The following is a 24,649-nucleotide window of genomic DNA, read 5'->3' on the forward strand; positions in this document are numbered from 1 at the left end:
AAAAAGCACAACAAGTGAGAGGCCCGTGTAAAAAAAAAAAAAAAAACTGGAAAAAAAAAAAAAAAAGAAAAGTGAATTATAAAATTATATATAACAATGAAACATTTATAGGTATGCAAAAATATATAAGTATCCCAAACAAAGTCTGGAAGTATACTGGAGGTATAGATAATTTTAAATGATTTGAATTACTTAAAAGTAAGAACACGTATGGGAAATGTTATGGTATTTGAATTATCTCATTTTAAAAAAGAATAAATGTTTATTAGAGAAATTTTAGATATTATCAGAAAATTAAGTTTTTAAAAAAAATCTACAACTTCACTACCCAGGGATAACAGTAATATTAACATTCGGTCTGTCTTTTTCTTTTTCTTTCTTTTTTTTTTTTTGGCTGCACCACACAGCTTGTGGAATCTCAGTTCCCTGACCAGGGATTGAACTTGCACCCACGGCAATGAAAGCGCCGAGTCCTAACCACTGGACCACCAGGGAATTCCCTGGTCTCTCTTTTTATTTATTGGCCGCATTGGGTCTTTTTTTTTTTTTTAATTTATTTTTGGCTTGATTGGGTCTTCATTGCTGCTTTCTCTAGTTGTGGCGAGTGGGGGCTACTCTTCACTGCGCTGCATGGGTTCTAGGCACTCGGGCTTCAGTAGTTGTGGCTCGCGCAGGCCCAGCGGCCATGGCTCACGGGCCCAGCTGCTCCGGGCATGTGGGATCTTCCCGGACCAGGGATTGAACCTGTGTCCCCTGCATTGGCAAGCGGATTCTTAACCACTGCACCACCAGGGAAGTCCCGCATTGGCTCTTAGTTGTGGCACACGAGCTCTTCATTGAGGCATGTGGGATTTTCACTTGCGGCACGCAGGATCTCTCGTTGTGGTGCACGGGCTTCTCTCTAGTGGTGGTGTGCAGGTTTTTCTCTCTCTAGTTGAGGCGCGTGGGATCAGTAGTTGCAGTGCGCAGGCTTAGTTGCCCTGCGGCATGTGGGATCTTAGCTCCCTGACTACGGATCAAACCCGCATCCCCTGCATTGGAAGGCAGATTATTTACCACTGGACCACCAGGGAAGTCCCTGGTCTTTTTAAATTGTTATTCATAATTTATGAAAAATTATAATCATACCATTTATATATAAAACTCTATTACTTTCAGTTGTGTTTTCATAAACATTTTCCCATGATATTACACATTCTTCTAAAACACAATTCCTAATGGCTAAATAATTTGTTACAGTAATTTATGTTGATATATTGGACTATTAAGGTGTTTCCTATTTTTCTTTAGCTCCCATTTTTCTAACCACATAAATAATAATGAAAGCTATCCTTATACATACATAAAGAGTTGTGTATATATTAATGTTCTCTTACATCCTTAAGGTAAATTAAAGTGGGATTTCTGAGTCAAAATGAGTATGTTTAAAGTTTTTGAGATTTATCACCAAACTATGTTCTACAGTATCTGTAGAAATTGTCATTCCACCTAAAAGTAGAATGATTGATCCAAAATAAGTTATTTCAGATTATTAAAATGAAAACACAACATCTTAAAATGTCTTAAAAACTGGAGAATGGGGCGTCCCTGGTGGCGCAGTGCTTAAGAATCCACCTGCCAATGCAGGGGACACGGGTTCGATCCCTGGTCTGGGAAGATCCCACATGCCACAGAGCAACTAAGCCCACGCACCACAATTACTGGGCCTGCACTCGAGAGCCCGCGAGCTACAACTACTGAGGCTGCATGCTGCAACTACTGAAGCCCGTGTGCCTAGAGCCCATGCTCTGCAACAAAGAGAAGCCACTGCAATAAGAAGCCTGCGCACCACAACGAAGAGTAGCCCCCTGCTGACCGCAACTAGAGAAAGCCCGTGCACAGCAATGAAGACCCAACGCAGCCAAAAAATAAAATTAAAAAACAAACAAAAAAACTGGAGAATGTCTGTTGACTCCAGTTTGATATATGTTGATAACCTCAGTACATCCAGAGAGCTACATATTTCACTTGACAGAAGCAGTTACTGAATGGAGAATTTACACCCCTGGGAAATGACTCTGTTAAAATAAGGTGAGGAAATGATAATTTTACTGTCATGTAAAGAGCAAATATAATTTATATATACACTTCTAGCTTATAGTTTAAAGACATATAATCTTCAAGTAAAGCCTGGAAAACTAAAACCCTCATTTTAGTTATAAAACTGATTTTTTTATACAATAAGTTAAAAAAAGTGATTGAATAAATAACAATGTCTGCTTCAGAAAAAGAATCACTATTCCCAAGGTATAAGTGAATAACACCTTAATAAGAAGTTTTTTGTTAAGAACTAATCTGTCACACAAATGTACAGGCATGCCTCATTTTACTGCACTTCACTTTACTGCACTTGGCAGATACTGCGTTTTTTACAAATTGAAGGTTTGTGGCAACTCTGTGTTGAGCAAGTATATCAGCATCATTTTTCCAACAGTATTTGCTCATACCATGTCACTGTGTCACATTTTGGTAATTCTCACAATATTTCAAACTTTTCATTATAATTACATTTGTTAGGTCAATCTGTGATCAGTGATCTTTGATGTTAGTACTACAACTCTCTGAAGGCTCAGATGATGGTTAGCATTTTTTAGCAAGAAAGTATTTTAAATTAAGTTATGTACTTTGTTTTTTTAGACAGAATGCTATTGCATATTTAACAGAATACAGTATAGAGTAAACATGACTTTTATATGTGTTGGGAAATTTAAAAATTCATGTCATTCACTATATTGTGTTATTTGCTTTATTGAGGTTTTAGATATTGCCAGAACCAAACCTGCAACATCTCTGAGGTACGCCTGTAATTTAATACAAATGTAGTTAACACCAGATACTTTAGCCAGATGACTTCTGGGAATGTATTTTGTGTCAATTTGCAGTTCACTGTTAGTACCTAATCAACTGATATTCACTATCTCTGATAAATGTAAATTGATATGGTGGGGTTCTACTTACTACTCTGAACTGTTCTAACTTTTGGTTGCCTTTGATAAAAAAAGGGCATTCTTTGTCGCCTGTTCGGTGACCATACCATTTACAGCGCCAACCTGAAAACAAAGAAAAGAGGAAATACTTCTGTAAGATAACACAGTTTCCTTTAATGAAGAAGGATGAGTAGATCATATTAAAGTTTTTCTTCATTAAACTGCAATTCTAAAAGCAAATGCAATCAGTGAATGAACCATGTAAGATCCTAAAAAACGAAGGGAAACTACAGATCTTCCTTGAGTTATGATGGGGTTACATCCCAATAAACCCATCATAAGTTGAAGATACTAGAAGTTGAAAATGCACTTAATACACCTAAACTACTGAACATCATAGCTTAGCCTAGCCTACCTTAAATGCACTCAGAACACCTACATTAGCCTACAATTGGGCAAAATCATCTAACACAAAGCCTATTTTGTAATAAAGTGTTGAATTTCTCATGCAATTTATTGAATACTGTACTGAAAGTGAAAAACAAAATGGTTGTATGGGAACATAATTTTGAGAGCTGGATCTCAGGAAACCATTGAAAAAACAATGAAGTTTGGGGGTTCTCTGTTGACTGCCTCTGAGCTGTCCCTGTCTTTATCTCTCCTAACATTTAAAGTTCAGGAAAGGAGGATAACACTCCTTCAAACCAATGTCTTTCTTTGTGTTCAAAACCCTCTTACCTTTAAAGGAAAGGTGATCCTTACTATTCAAAATGTGGTCCATGCACAAGCAAAATCAACAACACATGGGAGATTGGTAGAAATGCACAGTATTAGGCCTATCCCAGAAACACTGACACATACTTGGAGTTCAAAAGACTTATTGGTGATGTGTAGACATATTAAAGTTTGAGAATCACTGTTCTAGATAATACTACAATCACTAAAATCAATGAAAGTATGCATATGTGTATATATATATATATATATATATATATATCTTGTTTGGAATGAGTCCAAGTTTTGTGGTGCCTGAGCTTAAATTATTTGGTGGGGGTGGGGATGGAGGGGGCTCTTTAGGAAAAACAAAAATCTTGCCTTGGCAAATTTTACAAAATCACATGACCATAATCAACACATCACTATGGTCCCTGCAGGTCTTTGAAAGACACAAGTGAGGGGCCCTGAAACTTAAGCTTCATTTACTTCTTGGTAAAACTGGATCTGGTCCCAACCCAAACTTTTATTTTCCAAGTCAATGCAAATAACTATAAAATACTAAGTGAAATGCAACTAACCACGTCATCAAACAGAGCAGTGGTTTTCAAACTTTAAAAAAAAAGCCACAGACTTCTGGGTAAAGATGACAGACTAAACACATTTGTCTCCCTTCATTTCCTTCCTGAGATTCTATAAAAATGACAGAAGAATTATTTTCAAAAGGAATAATCCAGTAAGTATCTCAAGAAGGGCCAAGTAACAACCTCCATAAATCTGTTCCTCCATAGAAGCATTGGAAATAGTTGCAAATTTTTCCAAATCAAGTTGTCTGAAACCTTGAAAATTAAGCAAAGGCTTGCCACAATCTAAATAGTATTAATTAAAGAAGCCCTACCGAGCCTTGGTAAGAACAGCAGGATTTCTGGCGTTTTAACTGGGCTCACTCCCAACCCCTACTTACACAACAGTCTTAAAAACAAGCAGCCCTGCAACCATGACAGCTGTGAAAAGCAGCAGTGTCACACCCACTGAAGAGGGAAGACTGGATTTTGAGCACCTCAAAAAGCCCTGACTTCAGAGCACAGAGCCACACTGGCAGGGTATTGTTGCTATCTGACCAGTCATGTAGTTTGCTCTACAGAAAAAGCCCTACCCCAGGATATTTGTCAAAAATAGTCACTTGCAATTGTTTAACATCACAGCTTATTACGGCTGCGATATCACTGGGTAAACAAGAGCCCAGCCAAAAGTTTAAAAGGAAGATCTGGGGAATGAGATGTCCATAGAGGGCTCTCAAAAATTCTGACATAGTTCCGGGAAGCTAGAAGACTATACACATGTGTAAGGCTGTGTGCATGCATAGTAAAGGCCTGAGAAGGCCTTTTTTTTCACTTCTGACTCACTGTTAAGGCTCTGTGCAAGCAGGCACTAAAGGCTAAGGCAGACATGTAAACCAAACCACATGAGCATTTCAGGTTTGTCTTAACACACACATATAACCTCTTGGCAAAGGGTAGAAGGCTTCTTAGATGAATGCATCTAAGGAAATCTCTGTCGTATTATTAGCTGACCTCTAAGCTAACAGAGGAGACTTCAGTGGCCATACACTACAGGGAATACAGACTTACAGAATTAGTTAGGAAAGTCACTAAAAATACAAAAAGGAACAATAACAAAACCTGGGTAGAAGGGAGAATCTGATTTCCAGACCACCTTATATTATCTAAAATGGGCAGTTTTCACCAAAATATTGCAGAACACACAAAGCAACAGCAAGTCCAGATACTGGACTTACTAGACAAAGACTTTAAATCAGCTATTATAAATAAGTTAAAAGAACTAAAGGAAGTTATGTCTAAAGAATTAAAGAAAAGTATGAAAGTGATGTCATAACAGATGGAGATTATTATTATTTTTTTTTTTGCGGTACGCTGGCCTCTCACTGCTGTGGCCTCTCCCGTTGCGGAGCACAGGCTCCGGACGCGCAGGCCCAGCGGCCATGGTTCACGGGCCCAGCCACTCCGCGGCATGTGGGATCCTCCTGGACCGGGAGGAAGCCCACAGATGGAGATTATTAATAAAGGGATACAAATTATAAAAATAAATAAAAAAGAAATTCTGGAGTTGAAAAGCACAATAATCAAACTGAAAAATTAACTGGAAGGTCTTAACAGCAGATTTAAGATAGCAGAACAAAGAATAAGCAAACCTGAAGATAGGTAACAACTGAGATTATCCAGTCTGAGGAAGAGAAAGAAAAAAGAATGAAGAAAGCTGGCCAGAGTCTCAGAGACCTGTGGGATACCATCAAACTTCACAGCATATGCATAAAGAAAATCTCAGAAAGAAAGGAGTGCTAGAGAGTGTAGAATGTTTGAAAAAATAATGGCCAAAAACTTCCCCAATTTGATGAAAAACATTAATCTACAAATCCATGAAGCTCAATGAACTCCAAGTAGAATGAGTTCAAAGAGATCCATCATAGGCAAACTGTTAAAAAGCCAAAGATAGGGCTTCCCTGGTGGCGCAGTGGTTGCGAGTCCGCCTGCCGATGCAGGGGACACGGGTTCGTGCCCCGGTCCGGGATGATCCCGCATGCCGCAGAGCGGCTGGGCCCATGAGCCATGGCCGCTGAGCCTGCACGTGCTCCGCAACAGGAGAGGCCACGGCAGTGAGAGGCCCGCGTACCACAAAAAAAAAAAAAAAAAAAAAGCCAAAGATAACAAGAAAATTTTAACAGCAATGAAAGAAAAACAACTCATCACATATAAGCAATCCTCAATGAGATTATCAGATGACTTCTTATCACAAACCATGGAGACCAGAAGGCAGTAGAATAACATATTCAAAGTGCTGAAAGAAAGACTATTAAGCAAGAATTCTACAGCCAGCAAAATTATCCTTCAGAAATAAAAGGGAACTTAAAGTTCAGATAAACAAAATCTGAAAATTTATTGCTAATGGACTTGCCTTACAAAAAATAACAAAGCTGAAATGATGAAAGGATACTAGGCAGTTACTCAAATCCACATGAAATACACAGCACCAGTAAAGGTAACTACAAACATAATTATAAAAGACAGTATAAATACATTTTTTGTAATTCTTTTATTCTCCTATCTCATTTTAAACAACTTCATAGAGAAATAATTACAAAACAGTGATGATGAGCTTATAATATATAAAAATGTAATTTGTATGACAATATTACCACAAAGGAGGGGGAGAGAATGGAGCTGTATAGGAACAAAGTTTTTGTATTCTATTTAAATTACATTAGCATTAATCTGAATGAAAATCAAAAGGCAGGTATTGGCAGAATGGATAAAAAAATGTTTTCCAAGTACAACAGACAAACTTTAGATTCAAAGACAAAATTAAACTGAAAGTAAGAGGATGAAAAGAGATACAAATAAAGCAGTGTTTACAGGAAATTTATAGCTTTAAATACCAACATTAGAAAAGAACAAAGATCTCAAATAAATAATCTAAAGTTCAGTTTAAAAACCTAACTAAAAGAGAGCTGGAGTGGCTATACTAATATTAGAGAAAACAGACTCAAAGGCAAAAACTGTTACAAGAGACAAATATTGACATTTTATAATGATATAAGGGTCAATCCATCAAGAGGATATAACACTTATAAACATATATGCACCTACCAACAAAGTTCCAAATAGATGCAGCAAAAATGGACAGAACTGAAGGGAAAACTAGACAATGCAACAATAATAATTAGAGACTTCAATATTCCACAATGGATAAAACAACTAGAGAGAATATCAACAATGAAATAGAAGACTTCAACAATACTATAAACCAACTAGACCTCACAGGTATCTGTAGAACATCTGACCACCCAAAAAGAACAGAATACACATTTTTGAATCGCACATGGAACATTATCCAGAATAGAGCATAGGCTAGGCTATAAAACAAGAATTAATAAATTTAAAAGGATTCAAACCGGGACTTCCCTGGTGGCGCAGTGGTTAAGACTCCGCACTCCCAACTCATGGGGCCTGGGTTCGATCCCTGGTCAGGGAACTAGATCCCACATGCATGCCACAACTAAGGAGCCTGCAAGCCGCAACTAAGGAGCCCACGTGCCACAACTAAGGAGCACACATGCTGCAACTAAAGGAACTGGTGAGCCACAACTAAGGAGCTCACCTGCCGCAAATAAAACCCAGCACAACCAAATAAGTACATAAAATAAGTACTTAAAAATAAAATAAAATAAGGATTCAAACCATACAAAGTATGTTTTCCAACCACAAAGAAGACAAATTAGGAAGCAATGATAGTAGGAAACTTTGGGAATCTACAAATATGTAGAAATTAAACAACACATTTCTAAACAATCCATGGGTCAAAGAAGAAATTTCAAGGAAAATTAGCAAGTATTTTGATTTGAACAAAAATTAAACATAACATATGAGATGCAGATAAAGCAGTGTTCAGAGGGAAATGTAGAGCTTTAAATGCCTATATTAGAAAAGAATGAAGCTTTCAAATCAATAGTCTCAGGTTCAATTAAAAAATCCAGAAAACAAAGAGCGACCCAAACCAAAGGCAAGCAGAAGGAGGAAATAATAATAATGAACTACTGGCATTACTGGCATGTGCTATGCCATAGATGAACCTCAAAAATATTATGCTTAAAGAAAGAAGCCGGGGGCTTCATGAGGCAATGAAGATCCCGCATGCGGCAATGAAGATCCTGGGTGCTGCAACTAAGACCCGGCACAGCCAAATAAATAAATAAATATTTTTTAAAAATACTCAATGCTGGGCTTCCCTGGTGGCGCAGTGGTTGAGAGTACGCCTGCTGATGCAGGGGACATGAGTTCGTGCGCCGGTCCGGGAAGATCCCACATGCCGCGAAGCGGCTGGGCCCGTGAGCCATGGCCAATGAGCTTGCGGTTCTGGAGCCTGTGCTCCGCAACGGGAGAGGCCACAACAGTGAGAGGCCTGCGTACCGCAAAAAAAAACAAAACAAAACAAAACAAAAAACTAAATGTTAAATGAAGAGCAGACACCAGAAAATTGAATTCTAAGCCACCAGAGGGGAGAACGGAGAATCAGCTCAATTTCTATTTGCAGCACCTCCAAAGAGCTTAGGAATTGAGCTCTGAGCACCAGATACCTCTGAAAGTAAAGGTAAAGGAGGAGCTGAAATAAGGAGGATTGATGAAAAGTCCAAGGGCAACTCTTACTAGCCCTGGTGGAAGGAAGTTTATTGTCTGAAAAAGGTGAAGGCATAGATCTCTGGCAAAGTGACATCAGATACATGTGAAGGCAAGGTGCCATAGTAAATATAGAAGATTACATGAACAAATAAAAAGTAAATGGCAAGATTTCCCAGCCTTCTTGCTCCAATCAGATCCCACAACACTAGCAGCCTGGCCTTTACCCTCCATGGAGGAGCCTTCTTCTCTAGGAAAATAAAACTCACCCCAAGAAGAAAAACCTACAGGTACTGACCTCACAAGTTCCCAATTGACCGGACTAGAAATATCACCCTCCAGTGACACTCAGCAAACCCCACTCACACACTTAGAGCTCCTAATCAACTTTTTATCTCCCAATGATGAGCAATAACTGTGGTTGCCAGTCTCAAAGATGGACCCCAAAATCCCTGACTTCTAAAAAGCATGCCCTCATGTATTCCCTGCCACCCTGAATAAGGCTAACTGTTGCAACCTAGGTACTGGAAAAAGGATGATGTGTGAATGGAGGCAAAGAGACTGCAAACTGCTATTTTAATTATGTGTGTGAAGAATCTTTGTACAATGTCTTTAAAGGCAGCAGTACCCCTTCTTCAAATGCTGTCTTATGCTGGATGAAGGTGCTGCTGCTCTGGTGTGGTGGAAGGTGTGCACACAGAGCTCTACCTGTTCCAGACCCATCCACTGTGGCCCAGAGCTCCTCTCAGGTTACCTGGATAAAACCTCAACACCTCTGATGAGGATGACTGACTGAGGCAAGACCCAAGGGACCACCCTCCAATACATCCGTTGTCCCCCATGGCATTTCTACATGGAATATCCTTTCTGTTACAGGAATATTACTGAAGCGTATACTCCGCAGGCAGCTACGGCCCTGTGGAAGACCATTGCCCTTACAGCCAGAAGCCCTGGAGTCTAAGCACTGCTCTGCCTCTTACCCCAGAACACTTAATAACATATGCAAGGCGGCTTCCTCATCTATAGCACAGAGATAATGCCCTGACTTTAGCAGGGCTGTGGTGAGAATGAATTAAAAGAAGTGAACTTGTTTGTAAACAGTGGTCTATAACTTGCACGTATTGAGGGTGTTACTTGAAACCCTTCCACACTCACACTGCATGACTTTGACTTCTTTTCCCAGTGGCATCCAAAGTCCTTTGGTTGGTGCGTGGGCCAGAAATTCCCTGGCATGTTCATTGCCTGGGACATCTGGTATACAGTCTTCTGGCTTAGTCTCATCCTCCTGAAAAAGGAAACTGTGTAAGCTGTGTGGCAAAAAAGCACAGGAACTCTCCCACTTGTTTGAGAACACAGCACTGCCTGGCTTTCTCATGGGCTGGAGATCCCAACGTCATCATAAGTTACCCTCTGAAGAGCTAGAAAGAAAGACAAATCATAACTGACAGAAAAAATGGAAGTAACTATACTAGAAGAGCTAGCTATACCATGAAAACAAAGTAGCTGTTCTTAGAGAAGGGTTATAGTGTTTACACAGGATTGATCTGTGAGCTCCAAATTCTGATTCTAGATCACAAAAATTAGATTCTAAGATCACAAAAGGTTTTCTGCTAACTTAAAAGCTTTGTGGAATGAGGCAGAATATAGAGTTAAACAAGTGAGGTTTCCTGGAATAATAAGAAAAATGTGTTAGAGTAAAATAGATTATTAGACCTTGAAGGCCACTGTCATGTTTTATAATCTCACATATGCTGTATTTGTGAGATGTATTTTCATTACCAAATAACTACACTATGTAATTAAGGTGCTGTTTTTTTACCTTATGATTTTTTTAAGTTTCCACAAATATTAAATTTATAATGGAAGAATTTTTCTAAAAATCTTTTTTTTAAGTTGAAAGTTACCAAACAGAAAAGGTTACTTTGGCCTTAAGTCCTCTAAGTCTCGCTCCTGCAGAAAGACACTGACACTGTGGCCAGGGTGCTGGAGGAGGGACTCCTGCAACAGGTAGGGCTGGACTGGATGAGCTTCACGTCTCCTGAGTCCAGTGTTCTCTGAGCTGATGACATTCAAGAAATCAGCACCGAGGGGGTCAGAGAAGGAACATGGGGCAGGAGAGCTTTGAGGAGATGCAGTCACAAGTGAGACAGAAAGAATGGGAGTGAGCGCTGAGGAACGCTCGGGGGGCCTGCAGTGGTTTCTTAGGGGACAGACACAAGGCTGATTAAATGTCTGCAAAGGCACAGGCTGTGACAAAGCCCAAAGTGCATGAACCGACTGCCATCTGCAGGGAAGACACAGAACTATCATAAAAGGAGGTTCAAACCTTATGCAGCTGTTTTTCATAACAAGTGACTGAGTCTGAGCACTGAGTCAAATCTGTCTCAGAGAAAAACCAAAAGTACAAACTTCACACTGACCTTGATAAGTCCAGGAGGAGGTTTTTCATAACAAGAAAGGAAGAAAACACCAGTCATGAACCATGTTCATAGGAATGTTAACACATCTCAATCAGCAAAAGGCAACTGCAGACCAAAATGAAAAGGCTTTTTTTTAAGAAAAAACTTAAAACTACATTATAACTAAAACAGTTAATAAAATATGCCCAGCAGTCAGAAGTCCTATATAAATAAACTGATGCTATACCACATCCTGTTCGATGTCGAACTTAAATTCACTGAAATCATAACTTAGTGTCTCGGCACAGCGATTTTATTTTTGGAAGAAGGGAAAGCAAGAGATCGCAGGGAAAATGTGCGGTAAGAAGAGCCTTGAGGGCCTCCCTGGTGGCGCAGGGGTTAAGAATCTGCCTGCCAAGGCAGGGGACACAGGTTCGAGCCCTGGTCCGGGAAGATCCCACATGCTGCGGAGCAACTAAGCCCGTGTGCCACAACTACTGAGCCCGCATGCCTAGAGCCTGTGCTCCGCAACAAGAGAAGCCACAGCAACAAGAAGCCCGCGCACCACAATGAAGAGTAGCCCCTGCTCACCGCAACTAGAGAAAGCCTGCACACAGCAATGAAGACCCAACACAGCCAAAAAAAAAAGTTATAACAATGTTAACACTGACATTGATTAGGAAAGTTATTATGATGGTGCTATATTGGAAGGATGGAAACAAGACGGGCAAGTAAGAGAACTAAATCTTTATCTACTATGACAAGAAGTTAACAGATGTCTAAAATTGTTGAGTCAACAAAAACAGTTATAAGCATATAACTTAGAAATGTGCAGTTAAATCCAAGAAATAAAAACTAAAAGAGTCTGCACATGGAAGGCTTGGTCTTGTTAGGAGGGAAGCAGGTGGAGGGCTGTGCAGGTTACTCTGGTGGGTAAATGAGGAGTTGGGCAGCCCACCGCTATTTTTTGTAGCATTTTTAGTACTGTTTAAGTTCTAAGCTATATAGAAGTATTACTCTGGTATGAATTAAACTTAATTAAAATCAAACAAAACCCTGAACTAGAAAAAGCAAATATGTCCATAGCCTAGCCAGTTTCAAATCTGTGAAACTGGAAAAATCCCACTGGTCTGAGAATCACACTCCTGAATTCTGCTCTAATTTTGTTGGCTAACCAGGTCAGTGGCTTCACCACTGAGCCTCCATTTTCTTATCTACAAAACGTTATCATCTTTCTCTTGTCTGTGAAAAAGCTCTGTGAGCTACAAAACAAACATATAGTATTAACCACCACCTGGCATCCTACCGTTAAAGATACAGAGGGCTGGTGGGGCTAAGCCCTGCCTGAGCCCAGAGTGCCTTGAACGCGCCAGGACCTGTATCCAAACCACAGCCCACTGAGGTGAAATTCAGCACAAGAGCCACACTGAAAAGAGCAGGCCAGGCTCCAAGGAAGCATGCACTTTGTATCAAAGCTCCCAGAAGGTTAATGAGGGCCTTTCCTTACACGACTGTCTCAGCAATCATGAGAAGGTAGGTAATGAGAAGTGCCTGAAACAGAAATAATTCAGATAACTCAGTGAACACCAAACTTAGTAAAGTCAGACTTCTAAAGCTGATTACAGAACGACAGAAACACACAAAAGAGCCGCAAGGGTCATTAATCCAACCTTCCACCTGCTGTTTAAATCTCCTTTACAACCAACCCTTCTCTCAGGCGTTATCTGGACTCTCTCCAACCCCGGGTAGCTGGGGGAGTACAGTGCCTCCTAGGTCAGGCCACGCTGACCAGCAAGAATCCATGACTCTGGTCCTAATTCTTCTTGTTGAGCTGGAACTGGCCTCTTTGTTGCTTCCACCCTTAACTCTGGTTAAAAAAATCCTGGGGACGAGAGAGAAGTCCACGCTCTCTTCGACCTGACAGCTCCTCCCGAAGAGTCAGGGACCAGGCCCTCACCCCACGTTTATTCTTCCATTCTTCACCGCGCACTCAAGGACTGGGCTTTTCCCTCCCTGGTTAACAGCACTAGATGAAAAGAATGGGGATTTTACCCAGGTCAGAGCGAGCCCCTTGAACGGAGAAACGGGAAAGGACCCAAGGGCGCAGCCGCACTTCTCCTGTATTCAAATCCTGACCGACACCGACGTCGCCGCACGAGGAATAAAACCGTCGTTTCCGGCCGAGAAGCGCGCGCCCGCCGCCGCCTCGCGCGCCCGGGACGAGCCTGGGGATGGAGCCTCCCCCCTCTTCCTCCAAAGGCTGAGTCCAGCGTCCCGCAGCCCGGGATCAAAACCCGCACCCGGCTTGCTGGGGACGGGCCCACCTGCCCACTCGCAGGTCTCCAACCCCGGGCAGGCCCCGCCGCGCGACCCCGGGCCCCGACCCCATTCCTCACATTAGTCGGGAGCGGGCGTGACGGACTCACAAGGACTCCAGGTGCTTGAGCTGCTGCAGCTGCTGCGCGTTGTGCCGCCGCCGCCTCTGCTCCCGGCGTCGCTGCAGCTCCTGCTCCGGAGGCTCCCGCGGCCGCCGCGCGCCCGCGGTCCCCGAGTCGTCGCGCCCGAGCTGGGACGACATTGCGGGCCCACGCCGAGCCGCGAAGACCGCACTTCCTTCGCGCCGCGCCGCGCCCGCCCGGCCCCGCAGCGCCCCCTCTCGCCGCCGCTCCGCGGCCTGCCGGGCCGGGCCCAACGTCCCGGCTGAGGCCGTTAGTGCCCCGCCTCCCGACAGGCCGGCCCGACTGCCTCCGCAAGTCATTGCTCTGAGACCCCGAACCTTGCTGCGGAGTCAGCGGGTGCCGCAGGCCGGAGAGCGCCCCCTGGCGGCGGCCAGGAGCCCCGGCGCTGAGGATGCTGCGGAGCGAGCCAGAGCTTTCCCTTGGTTCTCTTGAAGTATTCCCTCCTGAAGCCTTCAGGGATGTAAGCTGTTCAGTTGCATAGAAGCCACCATGCTAAGAGGAAGCCCAAGCTAACAAATGGGGAGAGATCACGTGAAGAGGCCCTGAGACAATAAAAAAAGGGATGTCAGGTCAGACCCCACTGCCTAACCACACCCTACCCCTGGTCAGACAACTCCTTGGTGCAAGCCAAAGATAAATCTTAAGGGGCTCACGTCAACCAAGAATTGCTCCTGTCCTCCTGGGGAGGCTTTGTTGCCGGCCAAGTTATGCGCTTAAAGTAAAAGAAAAGAAGGTGGAAGAAGGAAAAAAGAAAAAAGAAAAGACAACAAACATTATCTAACCAGTGACCTTATGGCGTGCAAGCAAATAATCTGAAAACTTTAGTATATACTTATATGCAGAAAGCAATTGTGTTGGATTTTTCTCACTTGCAGTTGAAAGAAGTCAATTCAAAGTCAGTTTGTCTAAAATAGTGATTTGCTCTCTCAGCAAGAAGACCCAGGGATTGATAATTCCATTTTAGCAAATATTAGTCAAAATTCTTTTGAAAACAACAATGGACCAAAATCCAAATCAAACTGCTCTAAGAAAAAAAATTAAGTAATTTATGGGCTTACATATGTGAAATGTCATGGGATGGAACTTCAGGAATGGCTGGATCTAGGTGCTGAAATGTTATAGTCAGCAATTTCAGAGCTTCACATTCCTTTGTATTGCTTCATTCTTTGCAGTTTCTCCCATTGTGGGGGCAAAGTTTCTCCCATTGTGGGGGCAAAGATGGCCACTAGAATCCAAAGATGGCCAGCAAATTAGCAGCCCCAGCTGGAAGAAACTTTCTCTTTCTCAGTTCCAATAAGAATTCCATGTATTATACTCATTGGCTTAGCAAGAGTCATGTACTTGTCATGGAAACAATCACTGTATTCAAGGAGTTGCAGAACACTGACTGCTAATGCCTATGTTACATGTCCACCCTAAATCTGAGGGGTGGATCAGCTTTATCCAAGCCATATCGACTAGGAGAGGGGGAGGGGTTGTTCCTCAAAGCAAAATCCAGGTGCTATTAACAGAGGAAAAGAGAGAGAGAGAGACAGAGAAAGAAGAAGAGGAAGAGGAGGAGCAAGGGGAGGAGGAAGGAGAAGAGAAGAGCAATACTGGGCAGGGAAAAATAACAGGTGTACAGTTCAGTAGTCTGACAGCCTCACCCACTACCACATCCTGAGCTGCATTCTAGGCATCTCTCTTTGATAATTACCCTGTTAGTACTTATAAAGCAGGGAAAATTCTTTTCTTAAAAAAATTTTTTATTGGAGTATAATTGCTTTACAACGTTGTCTTAGTTTCTGCTGCACAGCAAAGTGAATCAGCCATACGCATACATACATCCCCTCTCTCTTGGACCTCCCTCCCCTCGCCATCCCACCCAACTAGGCCATGACAGAGAACCGAGCTGAGCTCCCTGTGCTATACAGCAGGTTCCCACTAGCTATCTATTTAAAACATGGTAGTATATTTATGTCAAATCTAATCTCCCAGTTCATCCCACCCTCCCCTTCCCCCCGTGTCCACAGGTCTGTTCTCTACGTCTGCCTTTCTATTCCTGCCCTGCAAATAGGTTCATCTGTACCATTTTTCTATATTTGTTTAGTGAAAATTCTTTTGCTGCTTATATCCACCTGTTTATGTGAGCCTGGGTTCTTTATGTATTTTGGCACCAGATTGAGAAGTTTCCTGGCCGCCGATCCAGGATGATATGCAAGGTGTTGTGGTCACTCCACAGAAGTATGCCGGACCCTCCTCCACCCCAAATCGGTTTGCTGTCAAGACTGATGATGCCACATATGCACCGAGAGGGTAGGGAGAAATTTATTACTCACATATTGAGGCTTTCTGGGAGAGCAGGTCAGGCACCTAAGACAGTTCAAAAATAGCTTCAGCAAAGGAAAGGTGAGTAACCCTGGGTTTTATTGTGTTTAGGAGGTAGAACCTGGGTGAATACGCCTGCACACAGGCCAAGGCTTTGTGGGGTTTGAACTTTCCTCTGGTGCCAAGGGAAGGAGTGTGTAGGCTTTCTTATCAGCTTGTCCACAGGTGGGGAGAAAGCGGAAAGTGGAGGCGGGGCTTGAAGGGTGACAGTGGTCAACATAAAAAAATGGAGTCAGATTCTTTATGACCCAGGGCCATCTTTCAAATTCAGCCCCATTTTCTGATTGTGATAAACTCAATGTAGTGACATCTAGTAAGCAGTTAGACAAACAGGAGTTCTTTCTCTGGTGGTTATGATTCTGAATCATTCTTCTTACCCATCACCCTTTCTTTATGCATGTAGCATCTGGAGGGGTGTGCAGGTACAGCTCCTTTCCAGAAAGAAAGAGTAAAGTGATTGTTACCCAACTGTGAATACACATGGAGTCACCCTTCACTTTGTACCCAGGTGCCTAGCCCAGGTGAGTGAGAGATGCCTTCTTTGTCCTCCCTCTGTGTTCTATCCTCTGCTTCAGTCTTTTCTACCCCTCTGCTTCATCCTAAGATAGCAGATTCACTCTCAAGGCCAGCCAAAGGGCCTTGGTGTTGGCCTAATTGTAGAGGGGTGGCTGCAGCTAGTCCTGACTCTGTGTTACTGGATAGGTTTGAAGCCTTTCTGAATGAAACAATTTTAAAAAGACTGGCTTTTCTTCTTCTTACCCCCTCCTCAACCCCCTGACCAGGGATACACCCCAGGCCCCCTACAGTAGAAGCTTGGAGTCCTAACCACTGGACCACCAGGGAATTCCCCCAAATGACTAGATTTTCTCCTTATATGTATTTTTTAAATTAATTAATTTAATTTCTTTATTTTTGGCTATGTTGGGTCTTTGTTGCTGCACGCAGGCTTTCTCTAGTTGCGGTGAGCAGGGGCTACTCTTCGTTGCGGTGTGCAGGCTTCTCATTGTGGTGGCTTCTCTTGTTGCAGAGCACGGGCTCTAGGCGTGCGGGCTCAGTAGTTGTGGCTCACAGGCTCAGTAGTTGTAGCTCACGGGCTGTAGAACAGGGGCTCAGTATTTGTGGCGCAGGGGCTTAGTTGCTCCGCGGTATGTGGGATCTTCCTGGACCAGGGCTCGAACCCGTGTCCCCTGCATTGGCCGGTGGATGCTTAACCACTGCGCCACCGGGGAAGCCCACTCCTGCTTATCTTGACCAGCTTTTGCAGCATAGCTTTGATGCCATTGTTTTGCTCACAAGGTGTTTTTTTAACTAGTTCTTAACTTACCAATGACCTTTTCCCCACTGGGAAGATGGAGGAAGGAAAAAATGAGTAAAAGGGAAAGATCACATCCTATTACATACTAATGAATCATGGCTAGATTAGAAGGTAGACTGCAGAATCTGTCTCCCCCCCTTCCCCCCTGCTAAACACCAGACTTCAAAGAATTCTGGTCAAGTAGTCACTAATCTCCCAAGGGTCCATGTCCATAGCTCTCTGCAGCACAGTGGAAACATTTGAGAAGTCCCGTATTATTATTTCTAATAATTTAAACTGGTATTCTATTTAGTAACCAGTAGGATTAGAGGAAAAATTGCAGACAATGTGCTTTACTTGATGCTTGGAGGGAAAAGGGAAGACATCTAACGTAATTGACAAAACCTGTTGGTTGACAAACCAATTGCCATTCCTCCTTCGCTTCCTTGCTCACAGCACTCTGGTTTTTTTCAGAAAGCTTAGGGAGCCATCTACTTCAGAGGAGGCTGGTTAGAGAGTCGAGACTCTCCTTGCTCTCTGGAGATGAATCTTGATTAGTCTTAAACGAATCGTAGTAATACTATTTCTCTTCCACTGATAGGTTAGCAATGGGCATGGGATACAGTTTCAGTCAATGAGACATGAGGGGATGTCTGTAGGAGGGAGGCTTTCTGGAAATGCTTGCTCTTAATAAAGGATACTTGGAAAGATAAAAGATCCCTTTTCTGCCTCAGGGTGGTGCTCCCTGCATGTGGTAGCTGGATCTGGGGGAGCCATGTTGGAATCATGAGGGGGAGCAGTGAACCCCCTGAGGAGGACAGAAGACACCTGAGCCCTTGGGGATGTTCTAGAGACACTTTATTAACCACACCTGCAGCTGCTTCCCATCCAGACTTTCTCTTGTGAGAGATAGTATACATCTTTATGAGTTAAGTGATTTTTGAGTTGGGTCTTCTCTCACTCATAGATAAATGTGATTCCTTACATTTACACAGTACTTTGCAGATTTTCATCCCTCATAAATTGCTTCACTTGATCCTCCTAGAAACTTTACGGAGGTAGGCAAGACATCTTACAAATAAGGAAATTGAGGCTCAGAGAGTAGGGGGTTGAGTGGCCCTACAACCAGGGTGGTCTGCTTTCTAGTCCAGGGTTTTTCATCAAACCACATGGTGACGCCAGGTGTGTTGTCAAATACTGAAGCTGGGAGAATTTCTTGGAAACTCTTGGGGAGGGAGAGAACACACTGCTGGAAACATTTCTTCTACTTCATTTTTGCCTCAGGTCAACTCAGATGAATTTGGCGGGGGCGGGGGGGGGGATGTTTTTCTTAATACTGGCCTTTTCTTTATCCCCAACTCAGTGTGTGCCAAACTGAAGTTAATAGCTTACAAAGCTTAGCCTCCAGGGTTTACTGCTCTTGGAAGATCTGATTCATGCGTGAGTCCTTCTTTATTTCAGGCTCAATGAAAACTAGAATTCTTTCTTTAGTGCCCTGCTTTACTTGACGGATTGTTTGTAATTTTTCCGCTTCCTGTATAGCGGTGGATAGAAAGAACCTAGTTCTCTGACGTTCATTCAGACCGATCCTGTTTCAGATCCCCCTTCGCTTCCTTCTCCATGTTGTTCCACGCCTCCATCCTGGCCTCAGACCTTTTGGATGTTTCTCCTATTATGTCCTCGCCTCTATGTCACGTTCTCTTGTTCCTTGGCTCTCTGTTCTCTCACTGATTCTCCTCTTCTATGTTTCCCTTCTTGCTTTCTATCTCATTCTCTCCCCGCTCCTTTAAAAAAATTCCAGTACCTTTCCCTTCTTTCTGGTTACCGTCTCTCACCTGCTAACCTCTTCCCCCCATCTTTACCTTTCTAAGCTTTTAGTCTACTGTTGACTCTTCTTGACTGGATTTACAGTTTTTAGACTTGCCAAGTTCTTACAAAGTCACCCCCAGAAGTTTAATGGAAATCCTTATTTTAAAATCTCAGCTTGATTTTAATTAGTTCTTATGATAATGTCAGTAATGCCAAGAGGTAAATTTTCTCTTTGGTAAATTGCTACAGAAATCCATTTCAAAGAATGTCTGTTACAGACATTATACAGCACACATACTGTTTGATCAGATAATTAACATTTTAAAAGGAATAACAAGGGAATTCCCTGGTGGTCCAGTGGTTAGAACTCAGTGCTTTCACTGCCGTGGGCCTGAGTTCAATCCCTGGCTGTTCAGCGTGGCCAATAAATAAATAAATAAAATAAAAGGAATGACCACTTGGAAGCACTACAAGGCAAAATGGAAGTGGCAGTCACTACCTGGCCTGTTTCTTCCTACATCTGTCTTCTTTTCCATTCTGGAATGTCTTCTCTCTCACAGGATCATAGGATTTTAGAATTGGAAGAGTTTAGAAATCAACCACTTCATTTTACAGATGAAGAAACCGAGGCCCAGAAGGTGGCATGCGTTGCCCACAGTCACAGTAAGGGAGTGGAAGATTCCTGACTGGAACCAGGTTGACTTTTTTGTTTGTTTCTGTTTAAAACCTGACATTGTTATTAAAAACCATAAAGAACTACTGAAAAGTACATAGAAGGAAGAAAATGATCACCCCAAATTCAACCACCTATAAATAACCAGTGTTAGGATGAATTGTATTAATAGGTTTTCTATTTCAATAGAATAAGCTCTATTAGGAATAATGAACATTTCTTTAGTGCTACGTGTAGTTTCTCATTAGATCCTGCATCTAATAAAATCTATAATAATCTAATAATTATCATTTTTTAAAAAAATTAGTACGTTTTATCTTCGTCTTACAGAGGACACAGACAATTTGCAGGTCACCTAAATAGTCCGCATAATTGTGTTTTTTTTCTTTAATAAGTTGTTGGATTCAATTTAGTCACAATTTATTAACATTTTTGCATTTCTAGTTATAAATTAGGTTGGCGCCCACATTCTCTCTCTCTTGCTATCTTTGCCAGGTTTTGGTATTGGTATTGTTTGCTTCCAAAACGAGCTGAGAAACCTTTGGTGATTTGCTTTCATTAGTCCAAAGTTTCAATAAATGAGAACAACCAATTCTAAGCTTAGAATGCATTAAATTACTCTAATGAATTTCCCGCAGCATCTGAGTCTCTAATGTGGGGTCTTAGCCGGCTTAGTCATGCGGGTGGGACCACGTGGGATGTTTGCTATTAAGTATCACTCACAGGTAGCCACTTAAAACTTTCCTCTGGACAACTGTCAGGGGAGTCTCACAATTCATGTCTCCCCCTTTCTCTGAGTATTAAAAGAAAATCCTGGAAAAAAATCTTGAAGACGGTTTCAGTCATTTTCAACGTAGAATCCAGCCTTGAAACTAATTAAAAAAAAAAAAAAGTTTTCCTCCCTCCCCAAAGCAGCAAGGGGTAATTGGATCCGCGGCCACGTAGAAGCCTCTGGTGGCACTAAATCCGGAGAGTCTCTAGCGACTGGCAGAGACCAGCGGATTTGCCTGGGTAGTAACAGTTTTTCCCTCCCAACTTTGGGCCGAAGCCCAGTCCCGAGGAGCTCACGGTTTCTCCCTCGGGGACGGGTCCCCTTTGAACTCGCCAGCCGAAGAAGGCCCGCCTCTTCCCCGGGCGGGCCGGCCCACCGGACCCTGCGGGCCCAGGCTTCTCAGGGAGCAGCAGGCGGGTCCTGGAGCGCGGCCGCGGCTCCTCCCCTCCCTCGGATGTGGCCTGGGGGCGGGGGGCGGGAGAGAGGGGGTGGTTGCTGCCGCCCGGGGAGGGCCGGGAGTCTTTTCCACGTTTGCAAACGCCGCCGCAAGTCCAGGCCCGACCCGCGCCTCCCGAGCTCAGCGCGCCTCGCCAGCTCCGCGCCGCGACCCCCTTTTCTCGCTGCCCGCGATGGCGATCAGGGCCCGGGGTTGGCGGCCCCCGCCGCCGCCGCTGCTCCTGCTGCTGCTCTGGGTGACCGGGCAGGCGGCGCCCGTGGCGGGCCTGGGGCTGGGCTCCGACACGGAGTTGCAGATCGAGCGGCGCTTCGTGCCCGACGAGTGTCCCCGCACCGTGCGCAGCGGCGACTTCGTGCGCTACCACTACGTGGGAATGTTCCCAGACGGCCAGAAGTTCGACTCCAGGTACGTCGCACGGCATGCCGGCCCTACCTCCGAGGCTGCAGCGACCGCTCTCCCAGCTTCTCTGTCTCCGGACAGGCCTTTCCCCCCCGACGGACCTCCCCCAGCTCCGCCCCGCGCTCCTCCCTCTCCCTCTTCCCACCCCAAAGCTTCCCAGACCCTTCATCCCTTCAGCCTGGAGTGCTGGGGGCTGGGGGTGGGGGTGGGGTGCCGCGAGTTTCCCGGCCCTTTTGCTTCCCTGGTCAGCGGGAATCTTGATAGGACCTTGCGCAGCAGCTGGGTCGGGACAGATCACGCCCTCCCTCTCCACCCTGCGCATGAACACAGGCGAAATGGGTGTAAAGCCGTCAACCTGCGAGCAGACACCAAGAGCAAATGTTGGTGTCCGCCTGCCAGTCTCCCTTTACTGTTCCTTTCAGCGAGGCCCTTGAGTGTCTAGTCAGACATGCCTCTCGAAGGTGATAATGATGATAATGACGAAGGTGATGATAGCAGCTGCTAACATATATGGAGCTATTACAGTGTGCCAGGGTAGTTCTAAGTGCCTTCCATATAACGAACTCATTTAATTCTTAACAATTCTCTGAGGTAGGTACTATCATTACCCTCATTTTGCCAGTGAGGGAACTTGAGGCCATTGAGGCTAAGAAGCTTGTTTAAGCGGAATCATTTTGAAACCCGGACAATCCAAGTCCAGGATTGTGCCTGTTAACTACTGCCCTTCCTTTACTGCCTTACCAAAAACTCCCTGGGCAAGAGGTAATCCAGAGCAAGTCACTCGGCTTTGACAGGGGGCTGTGCACTGTGTCCACAATTTCAGCCCTAAACTCTGCTCCAAGATCACAACACCTCTCCCAACTTCTCTTCAGTTTAGCTTTAGGGTTGACAAGGCCTCTTCGCTTCCAGTCCCAGGCTGCTCTCCTTCCCAAGACTGTTATAATCCTAGGTCTGTGCACTATAATCTCTTAAGTGAATCACCAGACTAAGAAAAGAGAAATGTTTGTTGAGCATCTGTTTTGTGTTCGAGGCTGGGCTAGGCTCATTCCTGAAGTTATCTTTTAAAAAGTACTCTTAGCCTCTCTTGCCTTTTTTGAAATTCCAGATATTGAGTCAATATAAAAAATCTGGTTAGTATGCCACATGGCACATAGCAAGTGCTGAGAAATAGTCATTCTCACTATTGTTTCAGTTGCTTTTTTAAAAAAAAGAACAGCTTTATTGACATATAATTCACATTCCATATAATTCACCCATTTAAAGCATACAATTCATTATTTTTTAGTATATTCACAGAGTTGTGCAATCATCACAAGGCTCTAATTCCAGAACATTTTCATTGTTCCAAAAAAGAAATGCTGAATCCATTAACAGTCACTCACTTCCCCTCCAGCTCTAGGTAACCACTAATCTACTTTCTGTCTCTTTATGGAATCATGCAGTTTTCAGCCTTTATGTCTGGCTTCTTTCATGTAGCATAATGTTTTCAAGGCTCATCATGTTGTAGCATGTATCAGTACTTCATTCCTTTTTATGGCTGTATAATATTCCATACCGTACTTTGTTTATTCATTAGTTGGTGGACATTTGAGTTGTTTACACTTTTTGGTTATTATGAATAATGATGTTATGAACATTCATGTACAGGGTTTTCTGTGGATGTGTGTTTTCACTTCATTTTTAAAAAATTATTATTTATTTATTTTTGGCTGCATTGGGTCTTCATTGCTGTGCACAGGCTTTCTCTAGTTGCGGCGAGTGGGGGCTACTCTTCGTTGTGGTGCGCAGGCTTCTCATTGCGGTGGCTTCTCTTGTTGCAGAGCACGGGCTCTAGGCACGTGGGCTTCAGTAGTTGTGGCATGTGGGCTCAGTAGTTGTGGCTCGCGGGCTCTAGAGTGCAGGCTCAGTAGTTGTGGCGCATGGGCTTAGTTGCTCCATGGCATGTGGGATCTTCCCGGACCAGGGATTGAACTCACGTCCCCTGCACTGGCAGGCAGATTCCCAACCAGTGCGCCACCAGGGAAGTCACATCCTTGCGGTTTTGATTCATGTTTCCCTAATGGCTAAAGATGCTGAACATCTTTTCATGAGTTTATTGGCCATTTGTGTATCTTTTTAAATTTGCTTCATTAATTAGAAAATAGGTAAGAATTTCCTGCTTGTGCTGATGTTAATAATTCCCATTGGAACAAATTGTCTAATACTTTCTACCCTCTAGGATGGCAGCCACTGTGAGGCAGTGTGGGACAGTGGAAAGAAAACAGAGGAGCCACCATCCATTCAGCAAATGTGTATGCAGTGTCTGCCCCTGAAGATGGTATCCCCTCCCTGCCCTTTCGCTTATAGTCCAGACAATTATATAGTGCGATAAGTACAGAAAGAATAATAGCACCCACTTCTGTCTCTCACATAGAGTTCACACATAGTTCTTACCATGTGCCTTTACATACAGGAACTGAAATGAATTCTTTTAACCTCACAGTACGGTGAGGGAGGTATCTCATTACGAAGAAGAAACTGAGGCTCAGGGAGTTCAACTAATTTACCCAAGGTGGAGTAAACTAATAAGTCGTTTAACTACTTAACTACTAAGTGGTGGAGTGGGGCTTTGAATCTAGGCAGTTTAGTGCCAGAGTCTAAAGTTTATGATCAGTAGTCCACCACGTATATGATGGAAGAACGGCAAGGAGTTTTGGAAGCACCCAGAAGGCTTAACTATATGTTGTGTGTGTGTGTGTGTGTGTGTGTGTGTGTGTGTGAGTGTGTGAGTGTGTAGGGGTTGGGGGTTGGGGGAGGGGTGGTCAAGATGGAGCTCTGGGATAGCAGGAATAAAGCCTGAGGAAGATTAAAATTTACCAGGAGTAGCTGAGGGGTGAGCACTGGGGAGTAGGGGTCGGAAGAAAGGGTGTGACTGGTAGAGAGAAGAGCATATGCAGAGGCCTGGAAGTGAGGGCGTGTGAAAGCTGTTCAAAATAGCCTGAGCTTGGGCTTCCCTGGTGGCGCAGTGGTTGAGAGTCTGCCTGCCGATGCAGCGAACCCAGGTTCGTGCCCGAGGCCGGGAAGATCCCGCCTGCCGCGGAGAAGCTGGGCCCCCCCTGAACCTGTGCGTCCTCTCCAACGGGAAAAGCCACAACAGCGGGAGACCCGC

General features: G+C 43.7%; 2 protein-coding genes across 3 annotated transcripts in view; one reads left to right on the forward strand and one right to left on the reverse strand.

Moving 5' to 3' along the window:
- The window catches only part of LOC103089300 (retinitis pigmentosa 9 protein-like), a 16,143-nt gene extending 2,294 nt beyond the window's left edge, over positions 1-13,849 (reverse strand). Inside the window, exons 1-4 of the mRNA XM_007447397.1 lie at positions 13,698-13,849; positions 11,293-11,323; positions 10,028-10,157; positions 2,998-3,089 (exon numbers count right to left, since the gene is read on the reverse strand). Of these exons, the coding sequence (XP_007447459.1) occupies positions 2,998-3,089; positions 10,028-10,157; positions 11,293-11,323; positions 13,698-13,849 (405 nt within the window). The remainder of the gene's footprint in view (positions 1-2,997; positions 3,090-10,027; positions 10,158-11,292; positions 11,324-13,697) is intronic.
- Positions 13,850-21,274: 7,425 nt separating this feature from the next.
- Positions 21,275-24,649, forward strand: part of FKBP9 (FKBP prolyl isomerase 9) — a 50,774-nt gene continuing 47,399 nt past the window's right edge. The window contains exon 1 of one of the 2 annotated variants that reach the window (XM_007447401.1): positions 21,275-21,507. In XM_007447401.1, the coding sequence (XP_007447463.1) occupies positions 21,275-21,507 (233 nt within the window). The remainder of the gene's footprint in view (positions 21,508-24,649) is intronic. The other variant, XM_007447402.1, reaches the window with a different exon arrangement.

This window comes from Lipotes vexillifer, unplaced genomic scaffold (assembly GCF_000442215.2).
Source record: "Lipotes vexillifer unplaced genomic scaffold, Lipotes_vexillifer_v1.1 scaffold1079, whole genome shotgun sequence".
NCBI classification, from domain to species: domain Eukaryota; kingdom Metazoa; phylum Chordata; class Mammalia; order Artiodactyla; family Lipotidae; genus Lipotes; species Lipotes vexillifer.